Source organism: Kryptolebias marmoratus, linkage group LG14 (genome assembly GCF_001649575.2).
Source record: "Kryptolebias marmoratus isolate JLee-2015 linkage group LG14, ASM164957v2, whole genome shotgun sequence".
Taxonomy (NCBI): domain Eukaryota; kingdom Metazoa; phylum Chordata; class Actinopteri; order Cyprinodontiformes; family Rivulidae; genus Kryptolebias; species Kryptolebias marmoratus.
In genome coordinates, this window is record NC_051443.1 from 7,963,575 (window position 1) to 7,975,906 (window position 12,332).

The 12,332-nt window shown below is 38.2% G+C and overlaps 1 protein-coding gene across 2 annotated transcripts; it reads right to left on the reverse strand.

Annotated features, from left to right (window-relative positions):
* Window positions 1-17: 17 nt before the first annotated feature.
* ash2l (ash2 like, histone lysine methyltransferase complex subunit) lies at window positions 18-11,564 on the reverse strand. 2 transcript variants are annotated; one of them, XM_017432231.3, is made up of 17 exons: window positions 11,474-11,564; window positions 9,913-9,979; window positions 9,435-9,580; window positions 9,267-9,355; window positions 9,083-9,177; window positions 8,782-8,877; window positions 7,606-7,701; window positions 7,450-7,525; window positions 6,429-6,446; window positions 4,440-4,539; window positions 2,619-2,836; window positions 2,330-2,497; window positions 1,836-2,029; window positions 1,078-1,170; window positions 892-990; window positions 752-811; window positions 18-663 (listed from the first exon to the last, which is right to left on the reverse strand). In XM_017432231.3, exons 1-17 carry the CDS (start codon window positions 11,530-11,532, stop codon window positions 556-558), a joined length of 1,782 nt encoding a protein of 593 aa, XP_017287720.2. In that variant the 5' UTR covers window positions 11,533-11,564; the 3' UTR covers window positions 18-555. The 2 variants fall into 2 exon arrangements, with proteins under 2 accessions (XP_017287720.2, XP_017287721.2); XM_017432232.3 differs by lacking the exon at window positions 6,429-6,446.
* Between the last annotated feature and the right edge of the window lie 768 nt (window positions 11,565-12,332).

Below are 12,332 nucleotides of genomic sequence, written 5' to 3' on the forward strand. Positions count from 1 at the left end.
CATTCCACACGAGCCCGTTTAACTTTGTCTGTTTAACATTTATTATTTAACCCAGCGTATAAAACAGTAACTAGCACACGTTGTTAAACAAATAAAATTATCAAAAAGACAGAAAACACTAAAGACTTCACTCTTGCAGAGAGAACGACGGTGTACAATGACGAAATGCGTTTGTTTGGCTGGAATATACACAAGACATCCGGTGTGTAACATGGCGCCTTAAATGTGTGTTGAACTGATGTCACTGAAGTCAGCACATTTAAAGCCGGAGCACCAAAGATCAGTTCATTTAGCTGTCGAAGTTCAGTGAGGAATGGTTGTTGTTGGGTTTTTTTGGCGCTCAAAACAATCTTGGTACACAGCCAACCGTTACTAGCATGGCGTAATCATTTTTAGTGAGGTCTTAACTTCCTGTTTGTCCAACACTTAATATCACAAAAGCTGAAATGCTGTTTCTTTCGCCTACACTACACAGCGGCACTGATTAAAGTTTATTGCTTGAAGGTGGAACAATGGTTTGACTGTGGATGTGTAGGTACTGGATTCAGCCTGTTTTCATCCTTCCCACGGAGGGCTGCGCCGTCCGTCCACCTCCGTCTCCACGTGGTACAACATGTCAGCCAGCGTATGCTCGATCACTGCTCCCCACCCCATGTCGCTCATCTGTGAGGGAACAAAGAAAAGCATTGAAAGCTGACTGCTCAAGCGGTGCACGGCTTGTAAGGTCGATCTGAAGGAGAGCAGCTCTCACCGGCTGGTACTTAATGTCCTTCGGTGGGTATTTAAATAGTGGTCCAAAATTGACAGAAACCTGAAGAGAGAACAGATTCAATTTTATCAGCATAATAAAACAAAAAGCTGAAAATTATCTCTGTCGGTGTGTGCGCTGACCGTGCAGCTCTTGTACAGGGAGATCGCAGGAAAGTAGATGCCTTCAAACAGGTTTTCAAACGCAACACCTTGGTTCACTCCGTTTTTATAAAACACCATCTAGAAAACAGGATTCTTGAGTTCACAGCAGCAAGCAGCAGCAAGAGCTTTACTAGAACTGTATTTGGCTTGAAAAAGCATTCTGACCCTGCTGACGCTTATTGGCTTCAGGCTTTTCTCTGCTTTGTCCACGTAGTCTTTCTCCTCAAAGTACAGGTAGCTCTTGAACTTAATCAGTGCCTGAAAGAGATTCAAGAAAACCAAAAGTGACCGATCAAATAAAACACACAGCTAAGGCAGATAAACGACTCTACTGTTAAAGAACAATGAAAGAAAACACTAATTTAGCCCAAGTTAAGCTGTACAAGTTGAACACAATGATTGGCGCCAATCTGGGAGGAAAACTAAATGATTTAGAGACATTCCTTACAAAACAGAAGCAGCAGAACAAACCTTTTTCTGGTGTATTCATAAACTAAAAATATAATGAATGTAATATCTGAAGTGAATTATTTAAAGAGTGCAAACTTCATTAAGACAAAACTAAAGTCCTCCACTTGTCTCTCTGATGCAAAGCTGTTCTTGGCTCCAGAAAACTATAATTTTTAAAAACATAAAACTGCCACATAATCAAAAGATTTTTTTTGTAAACAATAGCATATGGATGCAAAAAAAACCCAGATAAGGTAAAAAACAACAATTGGATTTTATTCTAAAAAGAGGGTATCACACAGCCTACCTGTACCCGGCTGCTGAATATTCAGACAGTAAAGTTGACTCAGAATATCTCTTGCTTCTGTTTAAGATCTCTAATATCTGTGGCGTTCCTCCAGATTTACAAGAAAAGTAGCCAGTATAAAGTTTTGTTTAGTTAGTTCAGCAGAGTGGGTTCTCACTGCATTCACCTTGTCCTTGTATGTGTCCGGCAGGGCCTTGGCTGTCTCTGTGCCGTCAGGCAGCTCTATGAAGAAACCCAGCGTGTCCCCCTGGCCGTAGCCCGAGGAGTAATGTTTGCCTATCGACTGGTGAAAGCGGGTGCCCTTCTTGCTGCGCCATGAGTAGCTAAACTTGTCGTAGCCCAGAGGCGCCTGTAGGTTACCTGAAATATAACCATGGAAAGATGAGTTAACTCCCTTCTAGTCAAGAAAAGTCAAATTTATTTATTTAACACTTTTCAGCAACAAGGCAGGTCAAAGTGCTTTACATAAAAAAAAAACACAACAAAAAAAATCATAAAAATAACATCATGACAACACAGAGATTAAAACTCTGAACAATAACATACACAAGAAGGCTAACTAAAAGTACCTAAAAGGCTAACTACTAACTGGTAGTGTATAACATGTACAGTATCACCAGCATGCCTCAGGGGTCTGTGTGAATGTAAAGCACCACTGACCGAGTGGCTGAGACCAGCCGAGCCTGGCTGCAGTCTCTAGAGGCATGTCATCCACTGAAACCTCAAAGTACCAGGAACCTTTCCGCACACCGTGAGAGGCTCGGACCATCGAGTAACCCTTCTCTCCCGTCACTGTCAGTCGGTCGTCTGAGATCTTCAACTGAGGCGCTGGATCACATTGTGTAACGCACGAATCAAGATAAAAAAAAAATAAACATGCAATTCAAGGCTATCTGTACTGCAAAGAAACATCACAACTTTTTAAAGTGACAACTTGACTTTGAAGTACCTCTGTCATGTAAGGCCAGCAGCACCCTCTCATACAGGCAGGCCCTGTACAGATCACCAGGAATGGGTTTGCCGGCCCAACAATCCAGCTCCAGTTTCTCTGGGTCTGGAGCGTGAGGATCTGGTTCTGCCAGGATGTAACGATACCCGTCTTTATTGAACGGGTGCTCCAGAGGGTAACCGTGGGGAGGCAGCCGCTGGGCCGAGAACAGAGGATCACTGCCATGATGAGGAAAGAGATGTTAGTTCAAATTACCTGGTGTTAGCATGGAGTCTGTGTGTGAAAGCTTAAATTAAAAGCTTGGTGGGAGGTCCTACACTGAGGATGAGGACAGACTGCTGTTCAGACTGCCAAATGTATGTGGATACAAGGGGTCCAGACTTGATTCTTTTCTTTTTCAGTCGTTCTGTTCCACTGTTTGTCCTCATATGCTTTGTGTGTTTTTCCCCAAACACGGAGAACACTTGAGGTTAGATTTGAACAATTTTAAAACTTGATCAAGACCAGATCAGTTTAATAAGTCCTGATATATAAAACTAGATCTGAAAGAGGGTGGACTTTCTTTCACTTTTTTCACTTTATATACTGTTTTTTCCAGACTATAAGGCACTCTTAAAAGCCTTCAATTTTCTCAAAAAACGACGGTGCGCCTTATAATCCAGACCGCCTTATATATGTAAGAAGTCGTGATGTTTTAGTACAACTTTGGTAAACTACAAAGCCGCACCGCTCGCAGCATTAAGGCTCAGTTAGAGTCGCGCAGGGCTCTGCGCACGGTGAGTGGACCTGAGCGAGCGCTGGAGGCGTTTATACTTGACGCTTACGTTGGTGCAGTATCCTTCCGTGAGTTTTGAACCGTGTGATTATCTTTATGATCTCTCATAGAGGGATCATATAAATGCTGATACAGGTGAACCAGCTACACTAGGGCAGTGAAATCTTCTATTTTGGATGTAGCGCGGCGCGTGCGGTCCGCAAAGTTACAAAAATTGAGAGGTGCGTGATGATGCGCCATATCCGGTACGCCTTATATATGACAAAAGTTCAAAAATGGACCATTCATTGACAGTGTGTCTTATAATCCAGAGCACCCTGTAGTGAATGAGGAAAATACAGTAAGTAGCTCTATAATGCTGTTTTTTTAAATTGTAATCTTATTTATCAACATGGTTAAAAAAAACAGAACAAAAGGTGTGTAATTTCTTTAGCATTTAGTAAATACGGGGTTACTTACTGGGAAAAAAGTAACTGAAAATGTAGATTTGAAGAAACAAGTTTCTTACTGCAAAGATGCAAACTATGTTTTTAATTTTCATAATCAATATTTTAAAAGACAATTATATGCACAATATATATATATTTTTAATCTTTATTAAACTTACTTCACTAAACTACATAAGTAAAAGTGTGACATTTAAATTGTCTAAAATAAAAACCTGAACTAATAATCTATTTTATAATACTAAATGGAAACTCTTCCATATTTACATTTAACGCAGGTTTATGCCACATAATTCTCCTTTGTCTGCAGCACTTCTGAATGACTCAGTGATATAAGTGAATGGCAGCAGGTTTTTTTAGGCAGCCTAATAATGTAGATGCAGAAATTTAGAAATAGCTTTGATAATGTGCATCTGTAATTTGGTATTAATTTGCTAATTAGCCTTGTGTTACATTAAATGTGACTATTGTGGCTGAGATAAAAGCACAAAAGGAGAGAACTGAGGTGTCTTCAGCGACCCTAGTCATGATCAGTCACTAATGTTTTGATCCTAATCCAGCAGCTGATGATGCATTAAGCCATTCCGATACATCTCTTACCTCCTGGTTCTCTTTGTTGCTCCTGCAGCTGTACCCTCCTGTTGCTGCTGCTGCTTACGTTTGGCTCCTCTTCCTTTTCCTGGGCCAGGGGCCAGAGCACCTGTAAAAGGACAAGACAGAGTAAAAAACTGAAACCAAACAAACACTAACGAATACATAAGCAGTCAGTGGCAAAAGCAATGCCCTCACACACACACACACACACACCTGACAGGTGAACTAGATTTTAAGCAGCTACACGGCCCTCTAGTAAACCCTCACTTACGCTTTTATCTGACTTTTTTTTGTTTTGATTTTGTGTATCATTAAAATGTTTTTGTTTTACATTCATCACAGTGAACTGTAAAGGCTCCCCATGTCTGTGGTATTCTTTAGTTATTTGAAGCAACAAGAGTGCACCCATAAAAGCAGTAAATTTAAACTCATCAGGCCTGTAAAGAGTCTGTAGGGAAGTTTACAAGACAAATATTTGTCTTCTTTGTTTAAACGACAAACTGCTACACCGTTCATTTTGAACACCATCATTAAAGTCTTTCTTTAAAATAATGCATTTCCCGCAGCATGATGCTGTCTTATTTAGGACGATGTACTTTAACTGTGTTGTGATAACTGTGGTTTTTATGTTTTGTAACGTTTGTGTGCTGCTGCCATTCTTGGCCAGGTCTCTCTTGAAAAAGAGACCTGGCCAAAAAGAACAAGAGAAAGTCAACATTTTATAGTTTTCTCTAGTAAATGCTTTTCCCTATTTTTATTTACCAGTTTACCTGTTCTGTGTAGGTAGAGTACAAACATCCTCAAAGCATGTCTATAAAATACAGGTTGTAACGCAACAACACTTTTGCAAGGCAATGCTTGACACAAACTAACTTTTTATGTCTTATAAATTAATGACGCCACTGTAGCCTGCCACTGATTACACACACACGCAGAGTAAAAGCAGGTTATTGGGTCAACATNGGGGGGGGGGGGGGCAGCAAGCACAAAAGGCAAGAATTAGTTAGCGCAGCATTTTCCAAACACCATCAGCCTCCTATTTGACCTCTTCAGTGTGACACTCATTTCGTTCAGCCTATATGGCCAACATCTCAGATTCAAATATAAAAGTTTACTGGTTAGATTTCCATTAAATGAACTTTAGTAGGGTTTGTTTTTATTTTTGACAAAGTATCAATTATTAGATATTTTAAAGAGAATTAAGAAAGAAAAGCACCAGAGACTGTGTGAATTCTTGAAGGCCACAAACTGATTATTAATTGAACCAAATATTTTATTGCTAAGAATGATGATTTACTTCAAAAAGTAAATCTAATATCATTTGTGTATTATTTAGTTAGCCCAACAGCAGGTTCAAGTGATTTCACTGAGTTTCCTGGTAATTATAACATATTTGCATTAAAAAAAATCAGACTGCAATATATATTTTTTTCCATGCACCTTCATAGATTACAGATTTGACAAATATTAAAAATGTTCATTTGGACCCTACTTTAATCAAAATGCATTTTTTATGTTTTGTTCAAAACAAAAACCGTGATCAAAAAAAAAAAGCGAAGAGGATTAGGCTTATTAGCATTGGGTGAAAAGCCAACAGCTAATCAAAAATGGCATTCTGCTCTCATGTACGCTTCACGTTGAAGGGCAGACTGTCATTTCGGTCGGGAGATTCTGTGGGATTTCAGACCCTGTTAGCAGTCAGCCAGAGATGTGAAAGGTATGTTCACCAACGGGGGTGGGGTGGGAGGGGAAGCTTTTCGGTGAAGGAGGGAGGGAGCACCAAAGAGATGCAAAGAGCAGACAAGGAAATTACAACTGCACATGGATGAAGTTGCCCACAAGATGCTTCTTCAGAATCAGTTTGGTTTGAGAGGAGTTCAGGAGCAAAAGCAAACTGGAGTGGGACTGAAACCTCAGGGCCAACTTCTATCCAGAGGGTTACAAGACACAAAAACACACTGATAAGCTTCAGGGGCCAAAATACCACATATTCACCTGAGAAAGAAGATCCACCTGGAAAACAATGCACACAATCACTATGGTCAACACATTTCTAAATTTAAGTCATGTAAGGTGATTTCACACCAAACCTCACCTTTACCTGATTACCTGATACACTGTCTTGGAGCCATAATAAAACGCTCTATCCAAACAGGACAGAGCTTTACTATGTCTGAGGTTCTGCTCACTTGTATGAGAGGCCAAACATTTCAAAAGCTTAACCAAAATGGAACAATCTGTGTAGTTGGTTGTGTAGAAACAAGCGGCAAAGCTTTGATTCTGCGGGTTTTACTTTGCAAATGAACACATACCGTCTTAAGGTTTTGGAAAGAAAACAGCTACAGTTTTCAGAATACTTTCATATAAAAGTTATTACTGCTGTCTATTGACAAGCATAAATAAAACTATGAACCAACACTTTTTACTTAAACCATGGACATATATTATGACTAGAGACAGGACCAGAAGCCAAAAGTTGAAGTTAAAAAGGGTGAGCGAAGGGATTAAAAAACAAAACAAAACAACAACACTTCATCACATTACCCCACTGCCACACATTTTAGAGCCTCTTTTCTGCATAATGGTCACTTCCCAAAGGTTTTCATGTAAAGAGGAGTATACTGTGGTACATGCTCTTAGTCAAAATACACAGTATAGTGTTCTCTAATGAAGCATTCAGGTTATCAGACATATATCCAATAAAACTCCACTAAATTAAACAAAAATATTGCTGAACATTTGTTGGGGTGTCTGTCAACAGAAATTATGAGCTACTGCTTACACACAGATTCCAGTAAAATAAATTTAGGTGGGTAACAACAGACTGGTTTGATAAAGTACAGCAGTGCATGGGCCAATCCCAATGTCATACATACACACCAACTCAGGGCTGTAACTACAAATCAGCAGCGGATCAACTTCAGCCTAAAGCACCCACCCTTTCTGCCGTAGCACACAACTCTAGTTTTGAAGTAGTTCGGTTCAAGCTTGGATATTTACTGGGTTTAGCACTCACCATTGAGGCCTCCAGACGTGGGAGTTCCAGTGGTTTGTTTCTGAGTGTCATACGAAGGCCCGATGTTTCCCAGATCCTGCAGAGGAAAAACGATGCTTCTATACAAACGTTAACATTCTACAGTGTGTGTAAAGTATATATCTCAGATATAAATACCTGGTCCAAAAGGCCAAATTTTGGGTACTCTTCCTCAGGATCTTTGCTGCCAGGATCTGGGTGTTCCTTCATAAGAAAAACATCTCGCTCTTTGCTCTAAAAAAAATAAACACATTTTTATTACAAAACTACTGACATGGCAATTTTATTTGTATAGCACCATTAGTACACAGGACAATTCAGTGCTTTACAGAGACAGAGAAACAGATTAAAAGACGTACTTTAGAAAGAAAGATATTAAAATAACTGCATTAAAATTTAGGAATTTTTAAACATTAAAATACAAATTTGAACTAAAAACTATTAAAGTAAAAATAAAAAAGATAAATTCATAAATACAAACTTTCACATTTTTGGGAAGGCTGCAGCAAACAGTAATGTTTTTAGTTCTGATTAAAAAAAACAACAGTTTTTAAGCATAGAAACTAAATGCTGCCTCTCCTTGTTCAAACATGAGTAAACGTGGCTCTGATGACCTGGATCATATCTGACAAGTGAGATCAGACCACTCAGTGCTTTATAGACAGGATTTAAAAACTTATTATTTTACAAACAACGTGGACTGGTGTGATACGTTCAATTTTCCTGCCGTTGGTCAAGACTCTGGCAGCAGCTTTGTGGATGAGCTGCAGTTGCCTGAATGATTAAAAATTGTAAAACACCATTACCGTAATCTAACTCACAGAAATTAAAAGCATGCACCAGTTTTACGAGTCCTGTTTAGACAAGAATTCCCTAATTCTCGCAATGTTTTAAGATGATAGTAGGCTAATTTAGTAATAGACTTTATGTGACTGTTAAAATTCAGGTCTGAGTCCATAACTAAACCTAGCTTTTTTTCATGCTCTGTAGTTTTTTGCACCATTGAGTCTAGGTGAATGCTGCTTTATAGTCTTAGATTTCTTTTAACTAATTAGTCTTTTATGCATTGAGCTGGAGGAAATTCATCAGATGAACAATACAATATGTTACAAAACTTTATAATAGTATGTTAACTTGTATGTATGTTGATGTATTATAAGTATGTTAATAAGTTACATTAATTGATGAGATTTCTTGTAATTTTGTACACCCCCATAAAAAAACTCTATTTCAGCCTTCACACTGGATAGGAGTGACTCATCAGGTGGTTGTTGTGTAAAAACAAAATGTCCAATCTAAATCTTGTTAAATTACCATGGTTTTCACTATGTTGTTGGGCCAGGTGAGCTTTCCTGGTCTCTGACGAGTTGTCAGGCACTCCCAGTACTTGTCAATAAATGGTATGATATCCTGCAAAAAGAAGAAGGAAATTATTCAAGCAAATGAAAACAACTTCATGTGATTTAAATTGTACATCTGTCCAAATTTACTGCTTTGCAAAAAAACACTAGACTTAAAGACAAATCATGGTTAAGTACAACAAAAACACACACACACACACACACACACACACACTCCCCACCCACTCATTTTAAACAGGCAGCATCACACCCACCTTGTCCTTGGAGAACATGGTCTTTGGGTGCTCATCTTGTGTTCTGGACCGCCATGTAAGGTTTGCCAAGGCTGTGAGGCACATTTCCTTCAGGTCTGACAGAAAAACAGTACAGTTAACAATTTTAGAAACTAAATATGGAGAAATAAAACAGTGATGAAGTTACAGCACACAGAACACCTACTTGCTTGCTTTCTGAGGAAGTACGTATTCCCGCTGTGATGACAGACGTTACAATGAAACACATAGTTGGTCATGAAGGGGAGACAGGTCCTGTGAAAGAGAAGAAGGGCGGTTAACGATATTATACTGCATATTTACTTAATGATTTTAACATTTTGAATACACCTACGCAGTATCGATGCCAAACGTGTCCGCGGTGAACCACTTCATGCACAGGGCACACTGTAGCTCCACCTCCCCGAGCTGCCGCCCACTCTCCTCATCTCCAGATCCAGTGAGAGCATCAGCGACTTCTGAGCCTTCACCAGCAGCCTCCTGGGGCAAAAAAAGCACCTACTTGCAATAAAAGTTTGTAAAAATTTGCAGCACAGAGATGAATGCACTAGCAGAGGTGGGCAATATGACCACATGAAAACAACAATCTTTTAAGTTGGACTAAGTGTCCACAGTATGACTCCTTGTAGAGTTGCATGCAGCTGTATACACATACACACACTTTAAGAACTTTTTTTTTTACTTATTTGATCTAAATGCTTCTTCCACCAATAATTGCTCAGAGAACTGAGGAAGGACATTTTTAAAATGTTTGACAAATTTATTTGAAAACATAACCATAGTAATAATAAAAATAATAATAATATTATTACCAATCCCTCCTTTCCATTTGATGACTCCGTATCCATGCTGGTAGGTAGATCCCCAAAGGCAGATTCCCTGAAATTCAGTGGTGAGACCAGATGAATTAAGTAGGCTACTTTAAATATAACTTATATACACTAATCGGACACTTATGTTCAAACAAAATCTGCACCATATGGCAGGATTTTTGAGAGATTTCCCAACCTTCTGTGTAAAATGTGCCTAATTTTCTCTATAAAAATACAAGTGTTAGGACAAGATGTGTCACCCAACCAAGATCCGTTTTCCCTTTAATATCTGTTGTTTTAACAATTGGTTTTTTAAGGAAAATCCTAAAAGAAAAGATTTTGATCTTTTTGGCAAGCGAAACATGTTGATGGCTGAATATCACCACTCAAGATCATTTTTCCCTGTGTTCAGGAGAAAAATAAGTCCACCCATTTGTCAAAAACATAAAGTTACCTTGTTAACTCATAATGAACATATCTTTTTTGTGCATTTTAGCAGGGGAACACATCCCAATGGCTGAAAATTTACTATACAAATAAGACAGATTTTGATGGGAGAACACATTTTAACACAGCATCAGAATCAGATGAGTCTCAGGTTAAGTGTTTTTCTATTTAAATATTAAAACAATGTCATCTGTTTATCCACATAAAAACACAACCTAAGCTACCAAAGACCATTGAAGAGTTCATTTACAAGTGCAGATAGCTAAAGATGGTGTCGACACTGAAAGAGTTTATAAAAACAAGTTATCTTGGTTTGAGAATAGATGATTAAAATAAATTGGAAATCATAATAAAGTCCATGGAACCATTCCAATATTAATTAAAGTAAAGCACATTTTGAACCACAGATCACTTGACGTTTTAAACTATTCACTGCTTTAATCCCATTTGAATTACTGTGCAAAGGTTTGGGGCAACACTTATAAATGTTCATTATCTACACTACAAAAATTAGCAATAAGAATCATTCCTAACACTGGTTATATAGATCATACAAAAACACTATTCTTAAACTTAAACATGTTAAAATGTACGAATCTAGTTCACTTTTAATGAATAAAGCAACGAGCAGACAACTTAATTTTAAGAGATGGCAGACACAATTTAAGGGGAGAGCTAAAGTCATAACATGCTGGTGTTTGTCCAACACGAAAACATTTCCTTCCCTTCTTAAAAATATAAAAAGAAAATCCTTAACTTGGATAAAAGGCAGATATTTAAGCGGCCCTAAATGCATTTAGGATTAGATAATGTTCACACTGGCTTTTGAGGAATGTATGAACGCGTAAAAAGTCTTGAACTTTAATTTACAATATTCAGAGGTTTCAAGACAGGAAATAATGATTTTTTTCGTCAGGTTACTTCACACAGAGCTGTTTTTATTAACAAAGGGAGCTCTGCTGGTAACATTGTGTTCAGTCGGTATCATTAGTTAGCCTGTTTGCTAGTTTGGAGGAAAACAAACCGAATACGACAGTTAGCTTCACACAAATTAGCTGAGTTACATCTTACACTTTAGCTGCAATTCAAAATAGTAAAGATAAAGCAGTTTTACCCTCCTCCTGTCTCCTGTTCTATTGCTACAGCGGCGCCCGCCTCTACTTCAGACGCCATGTTCGAAAATCAATGACAACAAAAACGTATCGCGAGACTTCGGCTTCCGGTAAGACGAGACACAACAGCGACCTCTCAGGTTCCTGAGTGAAACAAGGACTGTAGTCTAGAATACGCCAAGAAGTTAAAAGAGCCACTTCTGCCCCATTCGCTGACTCAATAAAAACACCCAGAGCCACAAAATGTGTTACAGCAACCATCAACTGGCAGCTCACGGGCCAATTCCGGCCCACTGAAGGGTCCCTTCTGGCCAGAGAAGGTGGTGACTCCAGCACCACAAGCTGTGCTTTATTTCAAGAACCACAAACAAGCTTGAAATAAACACAACACAACTCATCATTACGTGTTATATCCAATCACCATTACAGAATTTTATAATTATTCTGGAGCTGGTGAAAATCAGACTCATTAGTTTGACGGTACATCCTTAGATTTAGTTTTCTTGAATTAATTATTTTGCTCTCATTTCATCTAATGCTTGAACAGAATAACTTTAATTCAGTATTTTTTTTTTGCATATAAAAAACTATTGTACGAATAACTAATAATCTTTACTAAATTGTTGATCTTTATTGGTATTTTTACATTTTAGCGCAAAAAAAAACCCTAATTCATGTCGCCAGAAATCCTTTTACCTTCTTTGTTAAAATTAAAACACTGAACTATACAGGAGAGTCTTTTCTATATTTGAGAAAAGAAAAAAAAATATCTTACTTTAAAATAATAAAGCATATAGTTTAAGTGAAGACAAAAAACAGTTGTGATTGATTTACATTGTTATCGAATTGACTTGCCTTATT

Coding starts and splice junctions, on each gene's coding strand:
- ash2l (XM_017432231.3), bottom strand. CDS start 11,532: ATGGCGTCTGAAGTAGAGGCGGGCGCCGCTGTAGCAATAGAACAGGAG. Junction 7,702..8,781: donor ACAACATAGTGAAAACCATG/GTAATTTAACAA, acceptor TATTTTTTTTAG/AGCAAAGAGCGAGATGTTTT. Junction 2,498..2,618: donor GCTGGCCTTACATGACAGAG/GTACTTCAAAGT, acceptor AATGTGATCCAG/CGCCTCAGTTGAAGATCTCA.